Source organism: Toxoplasma gondii, chromosome VIIa (assembly GCF_000006565.2).
Source record: "Toxoplasma gondii ME49 chromosome VIIa, whole genome shotgun sequence".
NCBI classification, from domain to species: domain Eukaryota; phylum Apicomplexa; class Conoidasida; order Eucoccidiorida; family Sarcocystidae; genus Toxoplasma; species Toxoplasma gondii.
In genome coordinates, this window is record NC_031474.1 from 1,353,947 (window position 1) to 1,381,878 (window position 27,932).

A 27,932-nucleotide genomic window follows, 5' to 3' on the forward strand; every position below is an offset into this window, starting at 1 on the left:
ATATAGATGTATGTACAGAGGCATCCAGGAGAAGATATGCATGCACAAATACATGCATGTAGATATGCAGATGTATGTAAATCTTTGTAGATATGTATCGACTGACAAGTGAAACGGAGGCAAAAAATTCACCTGACGCAGAAGAAAATGTCTGATGAGAAAAATGAACGAGTAGAACAGACGCATCTCAATCTTTCTCGTCACCTAGACAAATGGGCATTTGTATAGAACGTATGTCCAGAATCCTTGCAGTCAAGGGGTTTGCCGTTCTCGCCTTCCTTCGTCAACCCTCCGAAAGTGTTCGAATCAAGGCTGCTCTCTGACTGTGTCCGAGTATAAGCCGATCTGCGATGGCAGCGGCGACCACTGCAAGCAGAGAAGCTACAAACGCTTTGCTGTCTGTGAGTGAGAGGAAGACATTAAGGTGCCTCTTTCAGAATGGATGTGACACACGGATAGGCGTGGAAAGGGGCAGTTGCCTTACAGGTAAAAATACTCTGTATGTGCAAGTCAGGAAGTCGGTATTATGGTAGAGTGGAAATCGAAAGATTTGCGTTTCCTGCGGGAAAGGCGTCTAGGTTTGTCTGTAGGTGAAGACAGCCTGCACTCTGGGAAACGAAAGTACACCCTGTTCTGTAGGCTACAGTGGACAGCGGGGTTCGAGTTCGAGCATCTTAGGTTTTTGCAGGGGTCTTTCTTGAGACACTTTCCGCGTGGCAAAAAACGAAAATACAAGAGAAGAGAGACCAGAAGACTCCTTTTCCTGCCTCGCCCCTTCCCACTATCACTCGTTCAGAGAGGTTCGGAGCGCTGAGATACTGACGCGCGGCGAGCACAACGGGAAGTCTGTGGAGCGCTTTCTTTTGTGTTCGCCGCAGAAACGCTCCTGTTGCCTGCTCATCTGTCCAGCTTCGGATGACAATGATTGACACAGACTGCCGGCTTCGCAGCAGTTGGTAGCCGGGGGTGCCTGTCACTTGTTCACCTCTCTGAGCCGTTACTCCAGCATACAGTTTTTTACTGTTCCGTGACCACTGACATTTCCTGCATATACAATCTCCGCATCTCTGTATACCATTATCGGCTTTTGAGAGTCTCCAGACCGTTGGCTCTTTCTGCATCTCTTTGGCGGTTTTCGCGCGCACTTCTCTTGCCTTTTTGGCGCGTCCGTGTGTCCGTTCGTGTTCGCCTCTGCAGTGCGTATACCCTCTCTACGTTTTTCTTTCTCGTCTTCCCAGTTCTTCGAGGAGTTCTTCCGTTCTCCTCGGCCGCGTTTCTCCCTGCTTCTTTTGCGAGTTTTGGTATCTGACAGAGGGCCGCCGCGCTCCTCGACTTTCCACTATGTCCCCGTGCAAACGAAAGCGGCTGAAAGATCAAAGGCTCCACAATCCTTCGTGACACAAGCTCTTCCCTTGGTCAAACAGATCACCAGAGGGGGCACTCGGCAGCTTGCCTTCAAAGAAGCAAGTTCGCCTAGCCCCAGGCCCTAACCCGTCGAGTACACACTGCTGGGAGATCCGCCTCAGACACACCCCCGGAAAACATATCTTTTCACGGTCGTTCCGTCTTTTCCAAGAAACACAGGCCACACGGTGGAAGAGAGAGAGAACCCATACACAAACAAACAGGCACATGAATCCCCATAGATATATGCACGTATGTGCTTGCATTGATATGCACGGATTCCTCTAAGGGAGGTGGCGAACGATCCACGTTATTGGTTTCAGCACATCTATACGGACTTAAAGGCCCTCGTCTCACCCGTTACATACATACACACACGCAAAAGGTTTGTTTGTCCACGTGAGCTTGCTTCCGTTGAAAGTAGAAGGGCAGGCGCATGGGACACTGGAATGCCTGGCGCGAGGAGTTGACTGCAAAAGAAATGGGCGTATTGTCTCATGTCGCTTTTGCTTTTCGCGAAGACGAACATGTGGCCTACGCGAAGGACGAGGCTCTCGAGCCTGCGGAGAGTCTGTGCAGCTCATTCAACAACGGGATTGTGACTCACATGAAAGACGTAGGCGTGGTAGAGAGGCCGCTGACCCCCAGCGGGGAAGGACCTTTGAGCTCTCTCATAGGGATGCGAACTGAGCCTGTCAGGGAAGAGAACTTTTGCGATAAAACACCAGAAAGAGAAATCCCCAACGAGCAAGACGAGGCCATGTACCTTCCCTACGCAGAAGTCCTCCTGAAGACGAGACTAGAGGTCCCCAGCGCGTCCTTAGAAGACCATGGGAGGCGAGAAGCTCCAGACGCGTTTTCAGGGCAGAGTGGAAAACAGCGAGTCGGTCCGCTTTTCAGCCCTCCGCGGCCGCCCCTCCCGTCGGGTGCCCGCGACGCCTTGGCGTGTCTGCCCTGGCTGAAACGCCAAGGAAGGCTGCTCTTTTCGCTCACGCGGTGGCACTTGCTCGTTCTTCTCTGTTGCTACTCGGTCCTCGTCGGCCCCGTGTACCTGAACTGGGCACCGTTTCGTCAGCTGCTCTTCGATAATGGCGTCTACCGCTGGGTTTGCGATCCGCAGGAAACAGACGCCTCGCACATGGCATTTGTCGACCCCAGAACGCAGACATGCGCGCAGCAGCGCCTGCACGTCGGGAATCTGTTCACTCTCTGCACGGTCGCGGACTACGGCATGTCGTTCTTCGGTGGTCTCGCGATGGACGTGGGTGGACCGAAGGTGGCGTCTGTGGGCGGGTCGCTCCTGATGACGCTCGGCTGGCTGCTTCTCGCGTTCGCAAGCGAAACGTTCCGCGCCTTCGAACTCGGAATGGTCCTCTTCGGTCTCGGCATCGACATGGCTTTCTACGGGACTCTTCCCGTCGGCACACTCTTCCCTGGGCACTGCAACACCGTGCGGGCAGTCCTCGTCGCCATGCGGTCTGTGAGCTACATGACACCGGTGCTGCTGCAGACTGTCGCGAGCTCCCTCCACATTTCCTACCGAGACATAATGGTCGGCTACGCCGTCACGGCCTTTGGTCCCGCGCTCCTCATTGCTGCTTTCGTGACCCCATGGAAGCCCTGGGAGGGCCGCTCCGGAGTGGAGAATGATGAAACTGCGGGGGGGAAAGCGGATGGAGTGCCGGCAAACAACCTGCAACAGATGCCCGTGCAGACCAGCCGTCGCACAGAGATCCCGCGGAACACCTGGCGGCTCTGCGCATCTTTCTTCCCCCGGAAATTGAAAGAAGAAAACAAGGCGGACTCTCACTGTGTTGACGGCGCAGGAAATGCCACAGATGCGAGGTCGGCGCAGAAGCCGCGCGGGAAAAACGCCTGGGATAGCGAAAGTGGAAAGGGAGAGAGCGACGAAACCTCCGCAAGGACACCCGTGACGACGGACCAGACAGTCGACTCGTTGAAACACCCGGCTGGAAAGGAAGGTGACTCGTGGCCGGCCGCGATTCCAACGGACACAGGTTCCCTGTCGATGATTAGTCTTTCCTCTTCCCCGAAACGCTTCCACGACGACGCGCCAGCAGGCTGCTACATTCCGCGCCCTTCCGATCCGGCCTTGCCAGAGCAGACCGTGCCGGATGCGCGAGCAGCCTCGCTCTTCTCCAGAGAGGCGCCGTGTCTCAGAGGAAACGAAACAGACGAAACGGTGGAAGAAACGCCGGTAGTCGGGCTGGAATGCGGCAGCGCGGACTTCCCGCGGCAGCTGGGTACGTTGGGGAACTCGAACGCAGGCGCCGACGAACGGCGACTTGCGTCGTTCTTTGGCCAGCCGTGCGACAGAGGCCGGCGAGACAAAGTTAGGCAAGCGATTAGAGAGGCGGTGGCCTTCACCAGCAACTACCTGTTCTCCAGTCTGTACCTGCCTCTCGTTCCGTACTTCACCATCACCCTCATTCGGGCTGTGTACTTCAACACTGCGTCGCACGACCTGGTCCCCGACGCCTTGACGTTTCTCCACATTATCATCGGGTTCGTGTTCGTTTTTCCGCCGATTGCGGGGTACATCGCAGATCGATTCGGGATTTTGCTCTGCATGGCGCTGGTCAACTCGTGCGGGACGCTTGTCATCCTCCTTTCTCTCGTCACGCTCCTCATGCCCGGGAAAGCCGTCTGGCTCGAGTACGTCATCGCATTTCTTTTCATGCAGAACATGTCGCTAATGACCAACCAAATCTACTTCTACGTCGGCGCCACATTTCCGCAGCGCCATCTGGGGAAACTCATCGGATTCACTTGCACAGTCGGCGGTCTCCTGTCGCTTCTTGCCACGCCCATGTTCGACTACTCGGTGAAGTCGGGAGAAAGCGGCTTCATGGGCATGCTCACGCTCCTCGCGGCTCTTTCCGGAGTCACGTACCTTCTGCTGCTCGTCCTTCACTTCATGAAAAAACGCACGCTGAAAAGACAAGCGGAAACCGCGACGCCGTGCACTGCCGTCCTTGCTCTGTAAAAAATCTTTGGAAGAACCATCGCAGCACCGACGCACACCAACGCACGCCGACGCGTGCATACGGAAACGCTCACTCTCGGTTCGGTAAAGAGGTTTTAACCTCGGTCCAGCAGTGGCGGCGTCGACATCGAAAACAGAGGCGTACACACCCCTCCGACGGTCTTCGTTTCTAGCACACAGGACCTAAAGGTTGGTTTCCCGACGGAAATTCTTTTGTATCGAGGGGCAGAAAAGAACAGACAATCGGAAACGCGAGCATGTGCAGACATGCCATCAGACGAGGCTTGACAATTCTGCAGGCACTTTTCTACAACCGGGGAATCTGAAAGCAGCTCCCAAGAATCTCCAGGTGTAGGCCTTCCTCTCGCTTGAATCTTACCAGTCGAAGTCGTGGAAAGAGTCGATCTTTGCCTTTCGTCAATCTTCGTTCTTCGCAAGCATTCGAAGAGGTTCCCTATGGGGCTAATTGCCAGTCCGCTCAAACAAAGAAACACACGACCTGGCTGCAATCTCTACGCGAACGAGTGTATCCGGAAGCCGTCACCCGCTCAGGAAGCTGCAGGTTTGATTCTATAGGAATGTTTCCTTTCTTCAGAGGGAAGTGCACGTCTATTTTTCGATGTCGACTGCGTCGACAGAAAGACGCTGTTGTGTCCGCAGGTGTCCTGTTTTTTTTCTTTCCTTTGCATGCACTGACCACGAACAAATTTGGCACTCTTGAAGCCGCACCAACACAGCGAGAGGCCGATTTCTTGCCAGCCACGAGGCGCCAAGAAACCATGTGCCCACATGCGTCTCTCCAAGTGGAAACGCGATAGTCCATCACATACAAACGCATTTCATTCCCCTACACAAATACATACATTGGAATAGATATGAAGCTCTGCGTAGACGCAATATATCTATAACTATATATATATATATATATATAGACATACTTTGTGTTTGTACGGAATCTGATGGTCTTTGTTGTTTTTCCATCAGAAACGACTCCGCTTCACAGTGATGGCATTTCCAGCTCTGACCACCTTCAGTGGTCGTATGGCGGATGCCTGCACGTACAGATACGTGCACACAGCTTGAACCGACCTACGTGATCTATATAATATATATATATATATATATATCAAGAAGCATATAAATATGATTGAGTCTACGTATGTCTGTATTCTTGAGTACTTCCGGGTGTGACGATGCCTGAGAGACAGATCGAGATGGCAACATATTTCCTTCATGTCGTTCTCTCCGCTCTTTTATGAAGACTTTCGAAGGAAACTGCAACCGTCAACTGGAAAGCCGCAGCTCCCGGCTTACAGAGAGGAGAGCGCTGCCTTGAAGCTGCTTTCTAAATGGCTGCACAGGTTGTCCTCCTCGTCTTACGAAACAACGGAAATTGTTTGATTGGCACACCGACAGAGACGATCAAGCTGCATTACGTTTAACCGTCTATGAACGAGCTACAAGAGCACCACAGCAGCCATAAAGAACTTGGGCGGAAGATTAAATGCAACGCAAAGAATCATTTGAACATGGCAAATGTGCCCTGCGAAGTACCACCTGCACTCGCACCTCTTTGAAGCGGTTTGTCTTGTGTGCTGTCTTAGCAGTCCAGTGGAGTGGAGGTGTACAGCCATCATAAAGAACTTGGTTTTCTGTATCTCATATGCGTCACATGTAGATACACAAGTATAGGAACATGTCTGTGACTTATATGTGCACCTGCTGGGCATGTGCTCTCTGACGTTTCGAAGGATGGCTGAGAGACACCGAAGGAAGTCGGACTATCTACGCATCTAACAATAGTGGATTCGCTGATGGTCTACTTATCCCTTTTCATCGCCTCAGTGTTCGTTCCATCTCAGGATTCCGTTGGGTGTCCTCCGACTCACCTTGGGAGAAACTGGTTCCCCTGCGTTCGGTCGGCACCTCTTCTGGCGCATGCAGTTACAGCACAAACCTGGCGTAGAAGCCTCCAAGGTTTTGAGTCTCTCGCAAACACGAGAAGGACTTTGTTCCGAGACACAGCGACGACTTACTTAGATCCACAAACATACCAGCGAGTGTACATCCACTGGTGGCAAAACGCGCAACCTGTCAAGATGGAAATGTGAGCGCGAAGAGAAGCGACAAGGAGTCAGCGCTGGCGTACAGAGACCTCGCCCCCCCCCTTGAAATCGTTCTCTCGAAACCTCACCGAGACGAAACAGACGCCACATCGCAGATTTAGACGTCACGGGCAAGATAAGCAGCGAGAGAGACGCATACAGAGTCGCAGAACAGCGAGTGGAAAACTGGGGAAGTTGACAAGCGTAGACGATCCAGGACAGCGGACAGCAGCCCAGAGCAGCCTCAGTTCTCTCTCTCTCTCTTGACCTTCTTCCGCGGCTTCTCGTCCTCTTCCTCTTCCGCCTCCTCGGAAAGTCTGTGCTTCTTTTCTTGGACGACGTCTGTCGAGGCGTCGTACGACTTGCCGTTCATTTGCCTCTTCGGCTCGTAGCGTGCAGCTGACGGCTTCGCTGTCGATCGCGACAGACCTGAAAACCAGACACACGCCAACAGGCAAAGATCCACAACGGTCATTAAAAAAATACAAACCTACTTGTCAGCATCCACACAGAAACTACTCGCAGTTGTAGTTGCATATATATATATATATATAAATATATATATATATATATAAATATATGAATATAGGGATATATGTGCAGTGCATGAACTATATCCATGCGATTTGGTCGACATACGAGTATCAACCACATAGTCAAAACACGTGAACATCTATGCCACTACGTACGCACTTGCTTCCACATTCGAACAAGCCATAAACAAATATATATATATATATACATATATCTGTCTATCTACATATATATATATATATATACATATATCTATCTACATATATCTATATATCTATATATCTATATATGAACATGAGGCTTGCAATAAAGGCGTTTCTTACCACTGTTTTGTTGTTGCTCGAGTTGAAGCAGTTTATTCTCGACGTATCGACGGCAGGATATGGCGACAGTCGGTTCCGAGAGAGCAGGGGATGCGACTTCTTCCGCGGCTTTGCCTCCAGCCGCAGTTGCTGCTGCTTCTGCAGCTTCCGTGAGGGCGTCCACGCGCACACACAGCGACAGTTTCGCAGCCAGAACTCGAGAAATCTTTCCTGTGAGAAGCGCAGAACGCATGTGTGTCCGTGAAACAACATAAAAAGGAGGCAAGCAGAGCACGGTCGACGCAGGAAGAAGCGCCCTCAACTGGCTTCTGCGCTGAGCACTCCATGGTCCATCTGCATCTCACGTCTATTTCTACGCTCTCGCTTTGTACTCCGACACACATCGTGGCTGCTTCTCTCTCGCCCTCTCTCTCTGCTGCATGGCTCCGGTTCGACGCCTGAGACAAAGGACGTCGTTCACTCGTCGGGAACTGCCTGCGCTGGTCTCCGTTTTTCGCGAGGGTGCCTGCGCAGGGTGAAACGTACCCTTCAGCTTCGGGGGCGCCTGACCGACGAGAGCAGCGTGGAAAAGGAGGCCGTACTTGGGCGTGTGAGACTTGGTTTTCAGAGCGCGGAAGAGCGCCTTCTCCGCACCTAAAATCTGAATCGTCGACGCCGGCTGCTTCGACAGATTCAACAAGCTTCCGCTGTGCGCCATCAAGCGCGCGCCGATCACCTCCCCAACCTGCAGAGACATCCAAGGCGCGGCGAAGCAGCGAAAGAACGCATCGCTCCGAGGCGTCGCTGTGGACATTCGCGACGAACGGGGAGCGAAAAGATACGCAGACGCCACAGCTTCAAGGAGACGAAAGCGCCCATACACGAGCGGCTGTCCAACTGACGCTGTGCACTCGAAACGTACGCATACACATGTTGACGAGGGAGAACGGCACCGTGGATTCTGAAATGAAACTCCGTGTCTGCTGAAGCCTTTTCCCAGTGGCGACTCGCCAGTGGAGACTGGACGCGCTGCACTGTCTCGGGGTGCCTAGGCTTTCAATGTCTTTGCTGTTTACGCAACGTGCATGCACCCGCCTCCGTCTGTCGAGCGCGGGTGTGCGTCGAGGTCCGAGGCAAATGCGCAGTTCCTTCGGCGAAGGGAGGACGAATCGCATGTTGGAAAAAAAGACAAGGGCAGTGCAAAGATCATCGAAAAAACCTCCTTAAAGATCTCAGTCCTTACCATGTAGGTGAGGTTCGGAGCAACAGCCTTCATGCGAACCTTGAGGTACTCTGCAAGATTCGCCCTGTACTCGACGAGCTCTTCGACGCGGTTCGCAAGGGTGTTGATGTGCATCAAATCTTCCTCCGTAATGTCTGTCCCCATCGACGTCTCCGCAGACATTTTCACTTCGGCGGCAATCTGAAAATCCAAATGCATGCGCAGACACCCCCGAAGTATTATATACCGCGCCGGCAGGTCACGGATACGCAGACTTGAAAGCGCATGCAACATGCACGCTCCCAAGGCAATTCTGGACATCGACCTCTACACGTATCTGAACGTCTGACACACGCCTACACCCATCTATCCAGAGCTATCTATAGCACTCTCTTTATATCTATATCTATATCTATATCTATATATATATATATATATTATTATATATATTATATTATATATATATAGATATATATATATATATATATAGATATATATAGGTATACACACACATGTACGTATATATATATATATATATACATCTGTATGTGGGTATGTAGGTATGTATGCACGTATCCGTGTGCGAACGCATCAGAGAAAAGGTTGTCTGTGAAGGCTCTTGTCAACTCGGGAGCAGAGGTGCAGGCGCGCGCGTATCGTTACGACCGCGCATGTCGACCTCTGCAGAGACGTCTGAGCGTAACTGGGTGGAAGCAGGCGCAGAGCGAAGGCCAGACAAGACAGCATGTGGACGCGGTCAAGGCGCGTCGCGGGAGGCAGCGAGCTCACTTCGTCTGGCAGCAAGGGAGAGAGTTCGACGTTCCGAGTGTTCGAGCGGAAGCCGATGAGTTGGACCGTCTTCGCGTAAATCAAGTTGTCCGTCACGATTTTGCTCAGCTCGGGGAAATGCCAGCCATACCATTCCTTCAGACGCATCGCGAAGTTGTTCAGTTCTCTGTCCAGGTCGTCGATGAGCGCTGCGGAGAAACGGCAGAGAAGAAGCGACACAACATCCCGAAACTGTCCGCGCGGTTTCCGGCGAAGGAAGGAGGGGGGCAGCGAGAACGGAGCGAAGCGGAGCAGAGACGAAAAAAGAGACGAAGACAGAAGCAGACGCAGCGCGAGCAGAGACGAAAAAAGAGACGAAGACAGAAGCAAACGCAGCGCGAGGAGAGACGAAAAGAGAGACGGCCCGGCCAGAACCGACCTACCGACAGCTTGAATGATCATCGTGTCGAGTTTCTCTGGACTGAACTTGAGCTTGAAGCGGTTGAGCGAATGCGCCAAAGACATGGCCATCTGCTGGCGATCTGCATGCAGAAAAAACATCCAACGACACCCGGAGTTTGTCCTGGAACGGTTCCGCAGCAGCCGCGGTGTGTATCCCTTCGCTCCTTTGGACTCCGACGCAAAAGCAAACGCCCCAACATTCTCCGGCAGAGCTCAACACACCCAGCGCGAGAGGAATCGCAGGGAACCGGCGAGAGAAGAAGAGGGAGAAGAGAAGAGAGAAGAATGAGGAGAGGAGAAAGACGACGAGCAGCGGTGACAGGCAGGAGAGAGTGAGACCTCCTCCGTCCATCCACCGGAGCCCTGGATGCCTCCATCCACAGGAGAAGAAGTCTGTCCACACACGTACAGACATAGAGGACAACTGAATGGCATGCATAGGTCTTCGCCGTATGCGCGCATGTGAGTCTGAGTCATGATTCAGGTCTTTTCTCGCCTCTGAGGTTGTTGGCAAGCTTACCCTTTGCAGACAGTCCGTCCAGGAGGTTCGAGAGTTGCTCTTTGATTCCTCGGATGATCTCGTGAGTGGTAGGAGTGAAGACGACGTCGATTCCGAATTTGTTTCGGATCGCGGCGCCGAGCGCCTTGTCGCTGACGGCGAGCTGGGCACTCGCGTCGGTCTGCAGCAAATGTTTTTTCAGGAATTTCTTCAAACTCTTGCCCACTTTGCTTTCGCGCAGCGCGAGGACCTCGTCCAGCGCATGCTTGGTGTCCTTGAACTTCGCGAAGGCCTCCAGGTGGACGCTCTTCTGCGCGACTTCGGCAGAGGCGAAGAACGAAGTCAAGTCGTTTGCATCTTCCACCTCCAACAGCTTCTTGTTCTTCACACGGAAGAGGCCGTAGCCCGCAGGCGTCTCCACGAGAACCAGCATCTCGGGGAAAGAGCAGACAAAGCGGCCGGAGAACGGAAGACAGGCGGCCTCTCAGCCTCCACTTCTCAGTGCAGAGTCGACCTGGACCGGGAGAGTCGTTCCGGCGGACGCACCACGCCGCTGGGCAGCGCGAAGGAGGAAGTCAGAGGGACAAGAGCGAATCGATTCTCCTTTTTAGAAAGGCAAAACTCGGCAGAGATCTCGATCCGTGGACTGACGAGGTGGAGGAGAGACTCTGCGAGACCAGTCGTCAACAAAGACTGTTCAGACGGAGGACTGCGCGAAAAAAAGCGGCGCATGCTGTTGCGGACGGCGATGTGTTAGAGTCCGCCCAAGAGGCGAGAGCGCTGCCAAACGAGAAAAGAAAGTGGAGAGTGAGGAGATGCGCGCCTGATTTACTGTGTTAAGACGCCCCCGCGCTGGCTGGGCAGCTCTCGTCGGCGAAACGCGACAGCACAGAACGCGGGCAGATTCCTGCGGGAGAGAGCCCGCGACGGCCGTATATGCGCGGGAGCGAGAAATTCGCTCCGTCGAGACCCAAAATCCACGAAGTTTCAACGCGGTGAACCTGCGCCCGAGCGCGTCGGGAGGAATGATCCGCGGAAAAGAGGATTTCTCTTCGCTGGAAAACGCTCCCTGTTTTCGAGGTTCGCGGGCAGCGCAGACTCGCGGGGCTGCAGCGGACAGGGCGGGTGAAGTGCTCGGCAAAGCAATTGACGAAGAGATCGCTTCGGTCGAAGAAAGGACTTTTCCTCGACAAGAAGAAATTGGGAACTGGGGAAGTCGCCGGCGCGAGGCGAACAGAAATCGAGGCCGCGCGAAAAAACCTAGACAACAAAAGGGTAGAGGCTCGCGTACTGCGCCGTCGACAGGGCCGAGCGTGCGACAAGGAAGGCGGAGGCTTTCTACGCGTGATGATGGAAGAAACTTCCTTTCACTTTTTCTGTCAAAATGACGCTGCCAAAACAAAGAGTCCATCTGCATTTGTTCCACCGGCGCCTCTCCCGCGGCCTCGCAGAGAGAGCTCGCGCGACCGGTCACATGCGGCCTCTCTGTGGGGTGCCTGGCGCTCAGGCCGCGGCGCCTGCATGCGCGGCGAGCAAGTTGCTGGGAGGTGATGTGTAGAGCTAAAGGTTCTTTTCTTTTCGCCGCTTTCCGAGGCTCTCCGGCCTCCGTTGAGTGCGTTTCTGGCGATTCGAGACGCCCAGATCTGCTGCGCTTCCCGACGAGAACGACGCGCGGCGCTCGACTTCGCAGAAGGCGACAGTGTCTCGCAGGCGAAACCGGAGACGGACTACTGGGTGTCGAGCGGCCAGCGAGAACCAATGCGTTTTCTGCGGCGCAAACAGGCTTCACTCACTCGCTGCTTCGAAGACTGAAGGTCTCTGCGTCGGTATCGTATGCACTCTCTGGAGGCGCGCAACGAACAAGGATAGAAGGACGACAGGTCGCTGCCAGGCAGCAACTCCTCTCTCGAGGAAAAAGAGCCAGGGGAACGCCGTTCCTTCTCCGGAGTCTGGACTGCGAGAGAAAACGCTCTGCAGGCGTCTTTTCTCCGGCACCCGCAGCTTTCGCTCTCTCCCTCTGACTCCGTCTCGGCACCCTCTTTCGACTTCTCTGCGTTCCAGGTTTCTCTCGCGTTCTCGCCCTTCCTTACGCAGATCCTGCTGGCCTCCATGGCGCTCGAACGCAGGACAGCGCGGCGAGTGCCGCCTCGCAGTCAGAAGGAGCAAGAAGAACTAACGCCGTGGCTGACGGCTGGCCCTCAGGCGGATGACAACGAGGAAGAAGAAAAAGAAGAGGAAGAAGATGAAGAAGAAGAGGAAGAAGAAAAAGAGGAGGAAGAAGAAGATGAAGAAGAAGAGGAAGAAGAAAAAGAGGAGGAAGAAGAAGATGAAGAAGAGGAAGAAGAAGATGAAGAAGAGGAAGAAGAAAAAGAGGAGGAAGAAGAAGATGAAGAAGAGGAAGAAGAAGATGAAGAAGAGGAAGAAGAGGAAGAAGAAGAGGAAGAAGAGGGAGAGGCGAACGCTTCGAAAGCGCGAGTGTTGAAACAAAGGGGGAAAGCAATGATATCCGCACAGAAGAAATCTCGTGACAAAGACGCATCTGACGCTCTCTCGATCTGCCGCCTCATGAAGGACCTGGTCTCTGACAGTTGGGATGGCCTCCGTGCAGAGGAAGAAGCTGAAGAGGAAGAAGATGAGGAAGAATCTGAAGAGGAAGAAGCTGAAGAGGAAGAGGAGGGTGAAGAAGGAGGTGAAGAAGAAGGACTTCCCTCAAAGTTGCTCAAGTCTCTTCAGCGCGCGCAGAGGACGGAAGAAGAAGAGGTGGATCCCTTCGAAGGAGTCTCTGAGCACTCGCTGTCTCTGTTGAAGAGCGAAGGCGACCGACGGAGAGCTGCTGCGAGTTCACAGGCTGACTCTGGAGAAGAAGGCGGGGACGCAGGCACTCGAGAGGTCGACGCACAGCTGGACGCCGCAAGTACGGTGCCTCTTCTTGTCTGTCTCTCTTTCGCTCTCCAGTCGTACCTTTTGCCTCAGCGTTTTGTCTGGCACATTTCTGCTCCCCAGTCTTTCTCGTCTTTTTCTGTCTCTGGACGCCTGCTGCTGTCTCAGTGACGAGGCCGGTTCAAGATTTGCACTGGCTGATGTCCTTGCCGGAGCCTCTCTTTGTGGCCACTGCGTCCTGAATCTGCAGTCGTCTCCGTCGTCTCGACTTGGTCCACTCCGTCTCAGGTTGTTTCCTCCCTCCCCCATCCCCGACTCAGCGTTTTCTGCGCCTGCTTGCTCGCGGCCTGCCTCGCCTCCTGAGGTTTGCAGGCTTCCCTCGCGACGCCTTCTTCTCCCTTTTTCGCTGCTGTTCTCTCTCTTTTCGCCTCGCTCTCTGTTTTCCTCTTGTTCGTCGCGCGCTCTTCTGTGTGCTTTCTCTGTTTCCTTCTCTCGAGCCGGTTGTTCTTCTTTTGTGCATTGCCCCCCTGCGGGGAGACTCCTCCTCTGACGGTTTCGCGGCTCCGCGCCTCCTCGGCTCCGCGCCTTCGTGAGGGTGCCAGCGCAGGCGCCTCGCGCTCTGCGATGTTCCACGGGTGTTGGCGTCTCTGGAGGTTCGCTTGGTGTGCGAGGGTTTTCTGTTTTTCAGGTGCGGATGCGCTCTCCTTTTCGTCACTCCTCACTTCGCTCTCGACGACAACGAGTCGCAGCGGCCTCCGGAAGCAGCTGGAGTCGCTGGCGCGGCCTCGTGCGGCCTCCGCCGCCGCGTCGTCTGTTCGCGGGAGCGACGAGACAGCGGTCGACGCGGACGTCGTGCAGGAGCCTCTCGGACCTACGCAACAGAAAGCGCTGCTGCGGTCGGCCGCGTACGCGGAGGCGAAGGAAACTGCGAAAAAGTGGACGCGCGTCGTCCAGCGAAACCAACAAGCGGTGCAGCTTCAGCTGGGTGTCTCGACGGCGCGCAGCCGAGGCGGCGACGGTCGCGGCGAGGCGCCGACTGAAGTTCGCTCGCTGTCGCACGCGTTGTCGGATTTCAAGGCGAACGACGCCTTCGAAGACGCCCTCCTCGCGGCCGTGAACGCAGACGGAGTTTCCGACCAGAAGCTGAAGGCAAGCGGCGGCCTGGGTCCGGCCGACGCCATCAAGCGACAGGTTTGTCTGAACAGGGCGAAGAGCGAACGGGAGAGGACGCAGAGAAGGAAGGAGAAGCAGAGAGAGAGACGTCCATCCAGCGGAGAGCGGCACAGGGAATCGCGAGGCCGGGGAAGATGTGGACGGAGCCTACGGAACGGAGGAGGGCGCACGGGGAGTGCCTCTGCGCTCTGGAATGAAAGAGAAGAAGTGAACTCGAGAGGATGGAGACGTCGGTCTGACCAGGCTAGAGGCCCAGCGAAGGCGCTGCGGGTGTGGATGGCAGTCTGTTTGTTTCCTCACACACGGTCAACTGCGTTGTCGTTTCGTTCTCCTGCACACTGCCGGACATGCATGTCTCTCCATTTCAGAGTCCTCCGACCAAAACGCGTTTTTGCGTTCCTCGTCTTTCTTTTGTTTCTCTAGGCGGAGCAGCGGCAAGTGGCGCGGCTGAAGTTTCTGCTCTTCACCGAGCAGAGACGCGCGCGCCGCCTGAAGCGAATTAAGAGCAAGGTTTCTCGGAAGAAGCGCAAACAGGCGGAGCGCCGCGAAGAAGAGAAGATCATGGAGAAGCTGGAAGTAGGGAATCCAGCTCTTGCGGAGGAACTCCGGAAAAAATTCGAAGAGAAACGCGCAAAGATGCGGCTGCTCCGCCAGCAAAACGCGCGCGCCAAGTGGGCGGCTCTCGCGGCCCGATTTGGCGGCCGAGACGTTCAACAAGAAATCAGCAGACAAATGCAGGTGCGCCTCCGACATGTGTATGGATGAATGTCTGCATCCGTCGGAGACACGGGAGCGAGACCAGGACTTTGCGTCGGTTTATGCGCAACTGGGCCTGAACCAATATCTGTGCCTGTATATCAACTCTTCTCTCGATTGATCCATGCATGTGTATACGTATCTTCTCTACAGACGCGTGTCTACGTGAAACTATCAACTTAGATTCCTCCGCATATGGATATGCATATATATATATATGTATATATATGTCCTCTCCATATGCATGTATCTATATATATATATATATATATATATATATATATATGTATATGTATGTATATGTATCTGTGTATGTATGTAGAGATGCATACGTTTGTGTGTAACTGGAGAACTGCTTGTGGAGTTTTTCTTCAGCGCGAGGCGGACGAGCGGCGCACAGTGGAGCGTCTCGCCAGGCGGCGCCCAGGATCCTCTGACGGCTCAGGTGCGTTGCACAAAAGACATTGGCAAACCAAAGACGCAGACTCTTGTCTCCCCCCTTGCACTCTACGGTTTTCACTTCTTTCCTTCCGCCGTGAAGTTCTACGTGGGCGACGCACTGCCAGTTTTGCGCATAAATAAATATATATAAAATATATATATATATATACGTATGTACGTAGATGCAGGCACATACTCATCCATGTATATATATATATATATATATGCATATATACATATATATCGACGCATGCAAAGCGGTCCACGGGCACTCCCGTGTGTATGTGTGAGTACGTCAAGAAGCGAGACGCCGTTGCAGTTGTTCGCCGCGTTCCCTCTTTTCAGAGTCAGAGTCGGCAGAGTCGGCGGAGTCGGCGGAGAGCGAGGAAGAGCAGTCGGCGGGTGACAAGGCGCGACTGCTTCGAACGCTATCGCGGGAGACAGCAGATTTGCAGGAGGCGTTGCCAGACAAAGGATTGCTGGCGCTTCCATTTATGCGGCGCGGCCTGGAGAAGCGGCGAGAACGGAACCGGCAGGAAATCGAGAGACTGCGGAGACACGGAGAGAGCGAGGAGGACAGCGAGGGCGCGGACGAGGCGCTCGAGGCTGGAAGGAAGCCGAGTGGCGACGAGGACGCCAGCGACCTGGAAAGCACTCTGGACGAAACGGAGGCGCGCGAAGCTCGCGACGCAGTCGCTGAGGCAGAGGTCGAGAGAAGACCGACGCAGACAGGCAGACGGAAAAGGGCAGTGGACCTCGATCCGAAGGCAGTGGAGGCCGCCGAGCAGGAACTTGAGGGGAAGTTTCAGTTCTTCGAGCTGAACGAAGCAGACGGCTCGGAGACCCAAGCGTCTCCGAAGGACGCTGGCAAAGCTGGCGCAGGGGAGCAAAGGGCGTTTGCTTCCTCTGCTGCTGCACGCGCGTTCTTCCAGGCGGAGCTGGAGAAAGAAGAGAAGCGCCGAGAAGAAGCCGCGACGAAGCGAAGCCGGGAGGCACACGCGACCGCCTGGGCGCAAGCAGAGCGCTCCGGAGGCAGCGAGCGCGAGAGACAACGCGAGCTCGAACGGAGTGCAGAAGCGGCCAATCCGTGGCTGCGTCCACAGAAAAAGCGCAAAGTTTCCATGGCGGGAACGCAGGTCGAGGAGACGGCGCAGCAGCTCCAGAAACTCGTCAGTCTGAACGCACTCGCGGAAACTGAGCTCTCAAATGCGCTCTTTTCGAGTTGTCGGCGGCACTGCATGCAGCCTTGTGCAGGCGCAAGCGTATACAGAGACGCAGCCGCAATAATAAACTGTAAACTGTCTACAGCGATTTCGATTTAGACGCAGCTGCGGCTGCGATTGTGTCGATGTGTGTCTGTCCGTCTTCGGAGATACCGACCCCACGGACTTTAGACTACGAGGACTGAACTTTCAAGTCTTCTTCAGAGAACGTCAAAAATAAAGAAGCTAATATTTTAGAATAAATTAAAACAGTAAGAACCTCTTTCGTAGAGTTTAAAGAAGAAATAGAAATAAAACGATTATTAAATTAAAATAATTATAATAAAAATGTTAAAACAAAACGACGCATCTGGGGAAGTCAGAGTGGACGTGCAAAGGAAATGCTGGTAGACACATTTCGTCGGTGCGTTGTTTCTTCGCAGCTGAACGACGAAGAGTCTTCAGCCTCCGAGGCGGAGGGCGCCCGGCCGGCGTCAAATCTGCGGGGGAAGACCGAGAGGGAAGCCCAACGCGAATTGATTCAACAGGCCTTCGTCTGCGATGAAGACGCAGAAGAAGAGTTCATCCAGGAACAAGAAGAGGAAAACAAGAAAGAGGAAGGTGAGAGACCAGTGCATGAGGCGCGACGCATGACGCGAGCAGAGAGCTCGAGTCTGTCCGGTCCCCGAGCAAATGCGCTAGAGCGAGTCTCTCTTACGCGGAGACATACATCAGGCGTGTCGTGGCACGTCTACATCTTCCAGTTTATATATATATATATAAATTTATATTGATATATATATTTATTTATATGTATATATATATATATTTATATGTATATATATATATATATATATATATTTCTATGTATGTATATATATATATATATATATATATGTAGATATATATTGGTAGATATAAACAGGAGTAAATGCCGTCATATGCATGTATGCGCTGACATGCCGACGTAGAAGTACCCAGGATCTGTTTACACTACTTGGGCTTTCACGAAAGTGTATGGGTGTTTCTGCATAAACACAGCATTTTGTACGTTCCTACTTATAGGTGGATCCTCTGCGTTTTTGTATATTTGTTTCTGCACCTCTCTACCTGTATGTGTGCGAAACCTTGTTCGTATTTGACGCATAAGCATATATATATTTATATATATATATATATATACGTTTCCGTGAATTGTTGTAGACGGAGATTTCCTGCCCGGCTGGGGCTCGTGGCACGGCCATGGCGTGCGGCCGCGCAAGCGCCCGGAGCCTTCCCAGGCACAGAAGACGGCGCAAGCAGAAAAGAAAAAGAAGTCCACCGTCTTCATCAACTGCACGCTCGACCGGAAAGCCGCTAAATACTTCGTCCCCGAGGTAAACAGAACCACGTGCCTCTCACGCATTCGTTGATGTGCATGTCGACATATATATATATATATACAAACGTATATACATATGTATACAAACATATGTATACATATATATATATATATAGCTATTTTTAGATGTATGTACATATGCTTATATGTAATCTTACAGGTTTGTCTGCGCCTAGCGTTTGGGAGTTCAGTTTTTGTTACGTCGCCGTACGTATTCGCCTTGTATCAGATATACGATGTATATGTCTATCTTTGCGTACGTGCACTTGAATAGAACTCCCTTTTTACATCCGCACTGCAGCGAAATATATATTCATATATATATATATATTGGAGAAGCTTCAATGTGCGAAAGTATCGTAGGCAGTTAAGCGTATATTTGACAAACTAGAATGTGACTAGCAAGTGAACAACTATCACGAAATTGACTGTGATATTGAGAATCCTGCTGTCTGTTTGTGACGTAGCGAGTACAAGACACATGATGCATGCGCATGCGGGTATGGTTAAGGACGCTGGCTCCGAGCGGGTGCAACAGAGCTCGAGAGGAGGTTTCGAGTGTGCTCTTCTTGTTGGTTGTTCTTGTTCTCTGTCCTTTGCATTGTTTCGTCGTTCCTTGTCTGGTGCGCCGGCCTGTAGGCTCCTTTTCGTCCCCTTTGTGCACCTGTCCCTGTCTTCGTTTGTCGCTGTTCTTTCCTTTTCGCAGTTGCCGCGGCCGTACACTGCGAAGGACCAGTATGAGTCGACTTTGCGCCACCCCACAGGTCCGGAATGGAATACATCGGCGGTTTTCAACCGACTCATCGCTCCGAAAGTAGGCGCCGCGCAAAGTGCAAGCAACAAAATGAGCAAGATACATCCAAGTTCTATTGTGCTCTTCATGACCATTTCATGTTAAGTGCATGAAGTATAGTGGTATCTCCAGCGTATCTTTGAAAAACCAACATTTATATACAAGCTGGGAAGGGAGGCGGAACGAGGGAGGGCAGAAGTGAGAAAGAGGGAGAAGCGGTGGACTGGCGCGGAAGAGCTTTGGGACTACCCACCCATCCAGCGGTTAGTCGCTTGCATTCAGAGACGCCTGTGTCTCTGCTGTTGCCTCTCGTAAAAGGATTTCGTCTTTCAAATGTTGCGCTGCGTGTGGGTTTAGCATCGCATTCTGGAGGTTGTTTCTCTCTTTGTTCAGATCAACGTCCGAGTTGGAGCTGTCCTGCCGCCGCTGCAAGTGGCGCGGAAACTCTTGGAACCTGCACAGCGAGACGCGCTGCTGGACGCTTGGGATTCGAAAGCGAGTCGAAAACAGAGAACGAAGACTCGGCTTTAGAAGAGATCCTCTCCCTCAACGGCTCTTGTTTTTCTACCACGCTTCACCCTTTCTCTCTCCACTTTTTCTCTTTTCCCCGACTTGCCATCTGCTTCGCCTGTCTTTTCCTCTTGACTTCTTCTGCCTCGGTCGTCCTGCTCGGTCTCTCTCTGTCTCTCTCTGTCTCTCGAACCTTCTGTGGTGTCGGCGCCTGGCGCTCGGTGCGTCGCTTCGCTGGGCGAACTTTCAGAGCCGCCGGAGAGGGGGGGGACTCGCCGGGTCTCTTCTCTCGCTTGCATGCAGCGAACACAAATAAGTTCAGTCGATGCCGAATTCGTTCGCTTCTTCGTTAGACCCAGCGGATCGAACCTTCTCAACACCGAGGGCGCTTCTTGTCTCCGACTCACGAAAACTTGAAGCCGGCAGCAACACAAACGAGTGCCATTCAAAGAGCCACAGTCCCCTAGCCACTTTCATGCTGTGCAGTGAGGGCAATGCCATATATATATCGAGCCGCAGAACAAATGAAGGCATACCCGTGTAAAAGAGCAGGCACGCACATGTGTGTGCATGCACGGGCATGTTCGAATAAAAGCCGTTGACGCGTTTCGATGAACCCAACCAAGCTGCCCCCCACCTGGAAAGATTGACAAGAAAGCTCAAAAGAGCTCTGCATTTCGAGACGAAGCTTCACAGACTCCTGTCCTCTCTAGCTCGCTGGAGCAGCTCGTCACCAACGGGCGTGTGTCGCACTTCTGATACATATTCGTATAGAGACAAATATACTTCCATAAAAATTCTCAAACGTTCTACTATGTTTGGACTACATATGTACAGAAGGAGATGCACACTGCGCTGCGAGTGCGGTGTCCGTCCGTTTTAGTGCCGTTCCGTTTAATGCTTGTACTTTTCCTCGCCGCCGCTGCAGCATCGTCTTGACTAGAGAAGCTCACAATCTGTAACGGCGGTTGTGTTTCTTTGTCGCTTCTCCTTTCGCTCCGTCTCACTTCAGACACGAAGCCGAAAATTTCCAAACCTTTCGACAGCTGCATGTGTATAATCCTCGAGAGATGCCCCCGGATCTGCCAGAGATCCACGCGTTACCGACAAACGCGTTTCGGTGCAGTTGTAGGTTTCGTGGAAACAATGTACGTTTAGATTTTGGGAACGAACACGATGAGAAGAGAGGAGAGACGGAGCCTCTGTCCTTTCTACCGAGAAGCAGACAACCTGAAAAAAGAGTCTCCCTCTTGTGACTTCTTCGCATCGACGCGAGCACAGATGAACGTTCGTTCCGCACAAACTCCCTCTCCTCTCGTCTGCTGCATTCACAAACTCCGTACGCAGAAACGGACAGGAAAGAGATAGAAAGAAAACACGTACGCCTCATATACAGAAATAAGCATGCATAAGTTACACAACATATATACATATGTATGCATACACATGCATACATACACAAACGTATGTGAGTTTATTATAGACTGACCGATGCACGTCCCATTTCGTCTCAAACGTCGGCTCGAAAAAAAAGGAATCGATCCACGGCACCCTCAGAAGCCGACCCCTCTCTCCTAGCGACGCTCGCTGCCTCCCCTGCGGCGAGAGGCTCTTCGTGAACCTCAGAGAAACTTCCTTTGGCGTCTCGAGTAGCCTCTCAGGATTCCGCGAGTGTTTCGAGTTCTCTCGACAAGACTCTCCGCCCGGATATTCGGTCACGAATCCACATCCGAAAAGCATTCAAATAGAAGTCACCACGCACGCATGAGAGCACCACGTGGGGCAGCGTTTGTCCACACAGGCTTGGTGCGTCGCAACGAATCGCCCTACGCCTTTCAATATTCGCAGGTCTGTCTGACAGTGTTGGAAATCCGCTTCCTGGGGTCCTTCCTCGACATGCCTTCACCATTTTGCGCCAGCTTTGCACGCACCTGGCCACAAAAACGAGTTGGCGCGTCTTGCCGCATTTCTCTCTAGCTCTCGAGGCCGGCATCTCCCGTCGCGGACTCCCAGAGCGCGTGTTCCAGACCCCCTCGGAGATACACTTCCTCAAAAGGCATTTGCGAGTTTCTCGTCTCTGCCGTTCTCAGGGTGTTCCTTCTGCAACGAAAATGGTTTTTCTCCCCGAAGCAGGCGCGCAATCCCCAAAGACTTCGAGGCATGAGGCACGCCTCTTGATTCGCCTGTCGCCTCTTTGCTCCAAGCGCCCTAGGCCTGTTTCGCGGCTTTCAAGCGACAGGCTGCCTCCCCAGAACCGCCACTCTCCATTGCGGCTGCGAGAACCGAGGTGTCGATGGCACTGTCTCCCGTTCCGCCTGCGAGGCTCAGCGAAGGGAGACGGCCTGCGACGAGAGAACGGAGGTCTTCTTCCGTGGAACGAGACGAAGCAGGTCGCCTCGACTCCACATCTGACGAGCCGTCGTCCTGCGACGCGGCGCGAGACTTTCGGCTGCGCGTGCTGCCTGCCTCCACATCCGAGTTTGCACAAGTTGACGCTGCAAAGCGAAAACACGAGAATCACGGATTTCCGACGGAAAACAATGGTGACTTTTATTATGATTCTTATTAATGGGAAAACAATGGTGACTTTTATTATGATTCTTATTAATGGGAAAACAATGGTGACTTTTATTATGATTCTTATTAATGGGAAAACAATGGTGACTTTTATTATGATTCTTATTAATGGGAAAACAATGGTGACAGACAGAAGCGGGATGTTCAACCTGGAAGCTCGCGTCCAAAAGACACATCGGCGCACCGACTACCAGGCACACTCGCTTCCCCCGCGGGTCCCCGATGGCCGAAAAGCCCAGCATGCGGAAATGTCTCGAAAACTGCCAATACTATAAAATACTATAAGACAACATACGAGGCATTTCCCGACGCGTAGCACCGACAGAAACGCTTGATCTACGTAAGTGCGTTTCTTCAGGCTCCCTGTGTCTCATGTGCCTACAGAAGCAAGGCGCCGCATGTTTCCACGGCGCCGAGCACATCGTGGAGCAGCTATGCGCGTTCATGTCACACCGCCGGCTTCCCCAAGCATGTCAACAGACCGTACGCATGACTAAATACAGGGTCTCGAGACACGAATTCAGGCAGGTCTCTGCAATTGAACACTCTGAGTTGTCTTCCACGTCGAGAGACCACCAAACCTGTGGAGGAAATCGAAGAGGTACCACGGCTGTTGCGACGCACAGAACGTATCCACGTACCTTCCATCTCGTCATTCTCGCTGATGCCCGTTGCTGCTTTCGGGCTCCTCGTGAAGGGATCAATCAACTCAGCGGTTTCGATGGCGGGGATTCTGTCCGGCACAAGCCAAATGAGGCAGAGAGGCAGGAGATTGGTCGCCGCGCACAGGATAATCAAAGAAGTCAAGTGCGTAAAGTTCGTCGCCGAAATGCCGTAAGCCTGCACAGCATCCGCAAAAAGAGAAATCAACAAGCGGGAGGTCGGCGCTGCACTCTCAGAGCAACTTCGCCTTCGACTTTGCGATACCGACAGAAATGAACGCCCTAGGGATGCAGAAACACTGAGAGGCAACTGCGGAGGCAGGAACGCCACACTGCTGGATAAAGACAAAGATGGGCAGCGACAACGAGACACCACGAAATGCATGCACATCCAGAATACAGACTGGAGAAGCGCGGCGATTCATTCGAAAAAAGGTACGATATGCGAAACGAAAGCAATTCAGACTGGAATTTCACAGTGTTATCCCAACGGGTCCTCGCACGGAGATCCGTGAAAAAGAGATATCACTCACCGCAGTGAGGCCGGCAGACACCAGAGAGCTAAGACCGAGGCCAAGGTTGTAGGCGGAAAGAAGGAAGGAGTAAATTGTGGACTCGAGTCCGGGGGGACAGAGACGAGCAGCCAAGACAAGAATTGGCATCGCCTGAAACTCTCCTGAACGGCAAGGACGCATTCATACGCCAGTCATGTGCACTCTTGCAGACCCCTACATAACGCGCGAGACATGCACAACCGAACGCATGCGGCAGGGCACCCGTGAACGAGTTCAAGATTTAGAACTCCTCTCTCTACACATCGTCTCATCCGGTGTGGCTGACAGCGGTAAAGCTACAAATTTCTTCTGCCTCCACCCCTGTTGCCGTGGCGTACATCTCTCGCCTGCTGATGTCTCCTCACGCAGCCACAGCTCAACATACTTACCGATAAACTCCATGAGGACAGTGTCTGTCACCACGAATGCGGTGTCAGGGATGCCGATCTGCACGTTCCACCGTTCGACTCTGAATGCAAAAACGCACAGCGTCAGAACGAACGGCAGTTGTCTAACTCTATCCAGCTCCTACCACGGAACAGAGCCTCCGATCTCCTCCACACCTCGTAGGTGCGATGTGTGGCTAGCAAACAGGAGCGCGGGTGCAATCAAGGAACGAGGCAGGCGGAAAACGACGTTGTGTTTTCCTGACGCTCGAGTCTAGTCTGCTAGAATACCGACTTGAACACGGACCTCTAAGAACGAATTTTCGCAGCAAATGACATTCGAGGTGCAGGGGAAACAAACCCCACTGGAGTAAGTAGCTGCAAATCCAGTCGCCGAGTCAAATACTGTTGTTAAGGAGGTAGCCTTCCCGATTGACGAAACAAATCAATTCCTCTGAATGCACAGATCCTCTCGCTTTCGACATACTTGCGTGTGGACTTACACGACAACGGGAAGCAGGCAGAAGGGGGTGACAAGAAGAGTCGACAAGAGCAGGAGCCTACGCAGGCTCACAGTGCTGAAGAACCACATGTAGGTAAGAATTCCTAGAAGGCTGGCGATGGACTGGAAGAGCGCCATTCGGCCAAGGAGCTCAGGTCCGAATTTAAGCTCATTCGTCATAAAGTAAAACATGCTTGACCCTGCAGATGGGGTGCTCTGAACAGGAACAGCGCAACCAGGGAACACACCCCGCGTTCGCTCTGAAGAATTCACTTCCCCGTTTGCAAATACAGATGCCGGACTGCCTTCCTCTGTTCCAAACAAGTGGAAGTGCTTTCACGCGGTATTTCTGACGACGGAATGCACGTAATTGATTGTGTGTAATACCCCCGCCAACTAAACCATCTCGCCGGCACACAGGGCACAACGTCGACGTTGCAGTCTCCGTCTACGTCAACAAAAGAGGCGGGCAGCGAACGGATGGTTCAGCGCGAATTCTTCACATACGCTGAGATATCTACGCACCAAGACGTTCTTGGAATGTCCATTATTCGGTCATTGACATGCACCAATAACCACAGCCACAGAAAACGGCAGCAACACAGTGCAAATACGGCCACTCATGCAGACAACGCGTGTGCGAAGGCGCTTGCACGGTATCCAGGACCATGTCGAAACTGCTGAAGCATCAACTCCTGGGATCGAGAATGGTCTAAACACTAAACTTGCGTTGTTCCCCGGCACCTCCTATTTAGGGTGGTCTGAGAGCTTGTGATGGTGCTTACCATCATGATAAAAATGAAAATAGTGGAGTGGAGCAGGGCGGGTTGCTGGACGACAGAAATGAGTCTTTTGAATTGTTCGCGGACCTCAAATTCTTCTGTTGCCGGCTCAACCAGGAAGAAGTTTGCGATTAAGACAGAAAGCGGGAGAGCCGTTGCAACAAGAAAAACGTACCGCTTGTCCATATAATCGAGAAGCACTCCACTCAAATAGGACATAACAGCGAAACTGAGCTTCCTGAACGCGAAGAAAATTGACACTGTTTTGGCGGCTCCGGCCTCCGACGACGCGTCTCGACCCGCCTCAACCACCAAAGCCTCACCAATGACATTGCATATAGCGCTTCCAAGGAAGTAAAGAAGCAGCAATCCGCTCGCTAGCCATATGTTGAACCCCCCGACCAGGCCCATTCCCACAGTCGCGCAAACGCACAGAAAGGCACCCAAGAAAATGTACGACTTGCGGCGGTACCCAAAGAGCGGCAAATTGTCGCTCATCATCGCCCAGAGTGGCTTCATGGTCCAAGGGGCCTTCAGCGCACCCATAACAACTGTCAGGATGGCGGGGTCGAGCCTGAAGTCATCTTTGTAGAGGTAGAGAATGGCCAAGTTGCAGAGCACTTCCACGCCCTGGAGCATGGCAATGAGACTGCTTATAACACGATTCGCAGTGGGCACTTTCGACGGTTTGTTTGCCGAGACACTTTTACCGTCTTTCTCGATACAATGTTTTTTCAGAGCAGCAGGACCCAACAGAGCCTGTGTCTCGGGGTCTGCCAGCACTGGCGTCACCTCTCCTTTAAAAGAACCAGCGTGACTGACTCCCTTCTTTTCAGCGCAACTCCCATACCAACCAGAGCTTGGAAATGTGGTAATAACTTCACAGGGTTCTTCACCCTCCACAAACGGACAAACCTGGCGCGTGGCCGCCATTTTTGCGACTGGTGACGAAGAAATATCGATTGGCTCGCGGTGACTGCCCGGTACTGTCGCTGAGCTAGACCGGAAAGAGGATGGAGCCGAATGGTAGTGCAAGCTTGGCTGGAATTCTCTGGTCTAGCGGAGAGATGCAAGCCGTCAATACCAACTAAACCGACACGCTCGGCAGACCTACGGCGAGCATCGAAATAGCAAGGTTTGGGCAAAGCGCACAAACGCGACCGACTCGCCGGGCATAATCGGCACGGAGAAGTGCCAAATCAAGTCTAAAAGATAGAGAGAAAAGGGGAGGGAAGCGAACCATACTTCCCTACTGAAGGAAGGGTATTCATCATCGCCAGTTCACCTTGAGAATCTGGTCCCTACAGGAGGGTCCCCGTGGCACAACCTTATGTGCTGAGCCAGCTGTAGCGTTCTCCGTATCAAGAAAATAACGAGAGAATATGTAGGATTATCACCTCCGAGTCAGACACTGGATGGAAATCCTGTACCCACATTCGCAAAACTTTACAGCCGGTTCCAGCCTCCCAAACCCGCCGCTGCTGCCGCTGCCGGTGTCCCCCAAGTCCTACAAATCTTTGGTAGTTTGACAACGCCAACTAAATCCCGGGAAGCACGATAAAGACGCAAAAAAGGAGGACCAAAGGTGGATATTTGCACAAGACAGTTCACCCACGAACGCTTTCTTCGCGACGAGCAGAAAACACGGGAAACGGTCGGCTAGCGCCAAGCTCCATCATGCTAGGACCGAGAGATACCCAACAGAATGAATGCTTCTCTGGTTAGTGGGCTCGCCTTCGACTTTCGGAGCAGCGTCGCACAAGACGCACGTCGAAATCATTTAAAGGGGGGGGCAAAGTTCCATTGTTTCTGAGCAGGTCAGGCCGTTTTCGAGACGCTGGTTCAGTTTGCGGCTCAATGCTGTTGAAGTTGAAAAAAATCGCTGCAGTGAACGATTTGGGCGAGTGGCAGGAGCGTGTGAGCGACGCCGCAGCAGTTCTTACCAACACCCGAGATGTCGAAGCGAGACACGTCGACACTTTCAGAGACACACCCGTCTTGTCATCATGGATATTCACTGAGCATCCTATCTCCTGGATGTGTTGCGTGGATGGTTCTTGATGGACATGTCGACTTTCTAATTGGGCAACACAGTAGACGTAAGCCACCGGCACCAAGAGGCCTGTGGTCAGGTGACAGAGCGAGCGGGACAAAGAGAGCCGCACACAAGGAATTCACTCTTTCTCATCGAGTTTTTGTCAGGTGGTACACTTGTGTAAGGGGATTCACATGAATTCAAAACGACTGGCACAGACCGGACGGCGACCAGGGCATCCGTTCGCCACATTTCGTTTGCCGCTACGGGAGTCAGCTTAACAATCCTGCCCCGCAGGCCACCAAGAAGTATTCGTTTCCAGGAAGCACGTGCACTAGTTAAGATTTGATCGACCGCAAGAGGTGGACGGCACACTCGGAGCAAGTCCGACATAATTCTCGTAAGGCCACTGTGGCAACAGCGCAGAACGTATCGAGTAGGGGCATCCGACGAAATTGGAATGGACCGATGAGGATCGTCTGCTTCTTGCTTGCTGTGGTCATTGTGAGGATACGTCGCTGACGGGGTGATTCTCGTTGATACGGCAAGGAACACTGTTCTGGCGGACAGTCTGCACGATCCTGAGGCATGGCAGGAGCAAAGCAACCACGGCCCGAGTGGCCGCGTACTTGTTCGAAGACAAGAAAAACTCCCTCAGCTGTGCATTAGCAAAGTGTGTTTGCCAAAGTCATCATTGCAGCGCCACTCTCTAGCGTCGTGGACGCCGATGGAACCCCTGGTCGGTGTTACGGGATTGCCATCCAAATACCTCGTGACAGCGTGGAACGGCGTCGTGAGGACGGCAGTTTACCAGAGAAAGGAAACACAACTCCCGAGATCAACGGCAGCATTAGCTACGTGTATTCATTAGATCGATTTATCCGTCAGGTCCCACAGTTTAGGCGCCTTGTTCATGGTGGGAAGTGTCAGTGCACGGTAGAGTTCCGTCAGCAGATTGGTGAAGGCCACTTCACCATTCTTAATGACAATCCTGT

General features: G+C 52.8%; 5 protein-coding genes across 5 annotated transcripts; 2 read left to right on the forward strand and 3 right to left on the reverse strand.

The window, feature by feature from the left end:
• Positions 1-256: 256 nt before the first annotated feature.
• TGME49_205530 (hypothetical protein) lies at positions 257-1,820 on the reverse strand. Its single transcript, XM_002367743.2, has one exon. The coding sequence runs from the start codon at positions 1,119-1,121 to the stop codon at positions 675-677; it is 447 nt and encodes a 148-aa protein (XP_002367784.1). The 5' UTR covers positions 1,122-1,820; the 3' UTR covers positions 257-674.
• TGME49_205520 (hypothetical protein) lies at positions 654-6,213 on the forward strand. Its single transcript, XM_002367742.2, has one exon. The coding sequence runs from the start codon at positions 1,841-1,843 to the stop codon at positions 4,409-4,411; it is 2,571 nt and encodes an 856-aa protein (XP_002367783.1). The 5' UTR covers positions 654-1,840; the 3' UTR covers positions 4,412-6,213.
• Positions 5,749-11,713, reverse strand: TGME49_205510 (nucleolar protein 5, putative). Its single transcript, XM_002367741.2, has 7 exons — positions 10,325-11,713; positions 9,786-9,884; positions 9,364-9,551; positions 8,596-8,775; positions 7,899-8,097; positions 7,374-7,583; positions 5,749-6,945 (listed from the first exon to the last, which is right to left on the reverse strand). Exons 1-7 carry the CDS (start codon positions 10,734-10,736, stop codon positions 6,761-6,763), a joined length of 1,473 nt encoding a protein of 490 aa, XP_002367782.1. The 5' UTR covers positions 10,737-11,713; the 3' UTR covers positions 5,749-6,760.
• Positions 11,714-11,855: 142 nt separating this feature from the next.
• On the forward strand, positions 11,856-20,441 carry TGME49_205500 (hypothetical protein). Its single transcript, XM_002367740.2, has 9 exons — positions 11,856-13,217; positions 13,872-14,374; positions 14,780-15,094; positions 15,488-15,557; positions 15,899-16,722; positions 17,199-17,376; positions 17,959-18,131; positions 18,843-18,950; positions 19,323-20,441. Exons 1-9 carry the CDS (start codon positions 12,413-12,415, stop codon positions 19,458-19,460), a joined length of 3,114 nt encoding a protein of 1,037 aa, XP_002367781.1. The 5' UTR covers positions 11,856-12,412; the 3' UTR covers positions 19,461-20,441.
• Positions 18,698-27,903, reverse strand: TGME49_205490 (integral membrane protein, putative). The gene is made up of 6 exons (XM_002367739.2): positions 24,906-27,903; positions 24,122-24,336; positions 23,622-23,701; positions 23,212-23,354; positions 22,658-22,856; positions 18,698-21,934 (listed from the first exon to the last, which is right to left on the reverse strand). The coding sequence occupies exons 1-6, from the start codon at positions 25,833-25,835 to the stop codon at positions 21,648-21,650; spliced, it is 1,854 nt and encodes a 617-aa protein (XP_002367780.1). The 5' UTR covers positions 25,836-27,903; the 3' UTR covers positions 18,698-21,647.
• Positions 27,904-27,932: the final 29 nt, after the last annotated feature.

Excerpts from the sequence above, each read along its gene's own strand:
- TGME49_205520 (XM_002367742.2), top strand. The coding sequence starts at position 1,841 with ATGGGACACTGGAATGCCTGGCGCGAGGAGTTGACTGCAAAAGAAATG.
- TGME49_205510 (XM_002367741.2), bottom strand. The coding sequence starts at position 10,736 with ATGCTGGTTCTCGTGGAGACGCCTGCGGGCTACGGCCTCTTCCGTGTG. Across the intron at positions 9,552-9,785 it reads GATGATCATTCAAGCTGTCG|CGCTCATCGACGACCTGGAC; the intron begins GTAGGTCGGTTC and ends GTTTCTCCGCAG. Across the intron at positions 7,584-7,898 it reads GGCGCCCCCGAAGCTGAAGG|GAAAGATTTCTCGAGTTCTG; the intron begins GTACGTTTCACC and ends CGCTTCTCACAG.
- TGME49_205530 (XM_002367743.2), bottom strand. The coding sequence starts at position 1,121 with ATGCAGAAAGAGCCAACGGTCTGGAGACTCTCAAAAGCCGATAATGGT.
- TGME49_205500 (XM_002367740.2), top strand. The coding sequence starts at position 12,413 with ATGGCGCTCGAACGCAGGACAGCGCGGCGAGTGCCGCCTCGCAGTCAG. Across the intron at positions 13,218-13,871 it reads CGCACAGCTGGACGCCGCAA|GTGCGGATGCGCTCTCCTTT; the intron begins GTACGGTGCCTC and ends TCTGTTTTTCAG. Across the intron at positions 18,951-19,322 it reads ACCGACTCATCGCTCCGAAA|ATCAACGTCCGAGTTGGAGC; the intron begins GTAGGCGCCGCG and ends CTCTTTGTTCAG.
- TGME49_205490 (XM_002367739.2), bottom strand. The coding sequence starts at position 25,835 with ATGGCGGCCACGCGCCAGGTTTGTCCGTTTGTGGAGGGTGAAGAACCC. Across the intron at positions 23,702-24,121 it reads TGCCTGCTTCCCGTTGTCGT|AGTCGAACGGTGGAACGTGC; the intron begins GTAAGTCCACAC and ends TTTTGCATTCAG. Across the intron at positions 21,935-22,657 it reads CGAGAATGACGAGATGGAAG|CGTCAACTTGTGCAAACTCG; the intron begins GTACGTGGATAC and ends TTCGCTTTGCAG.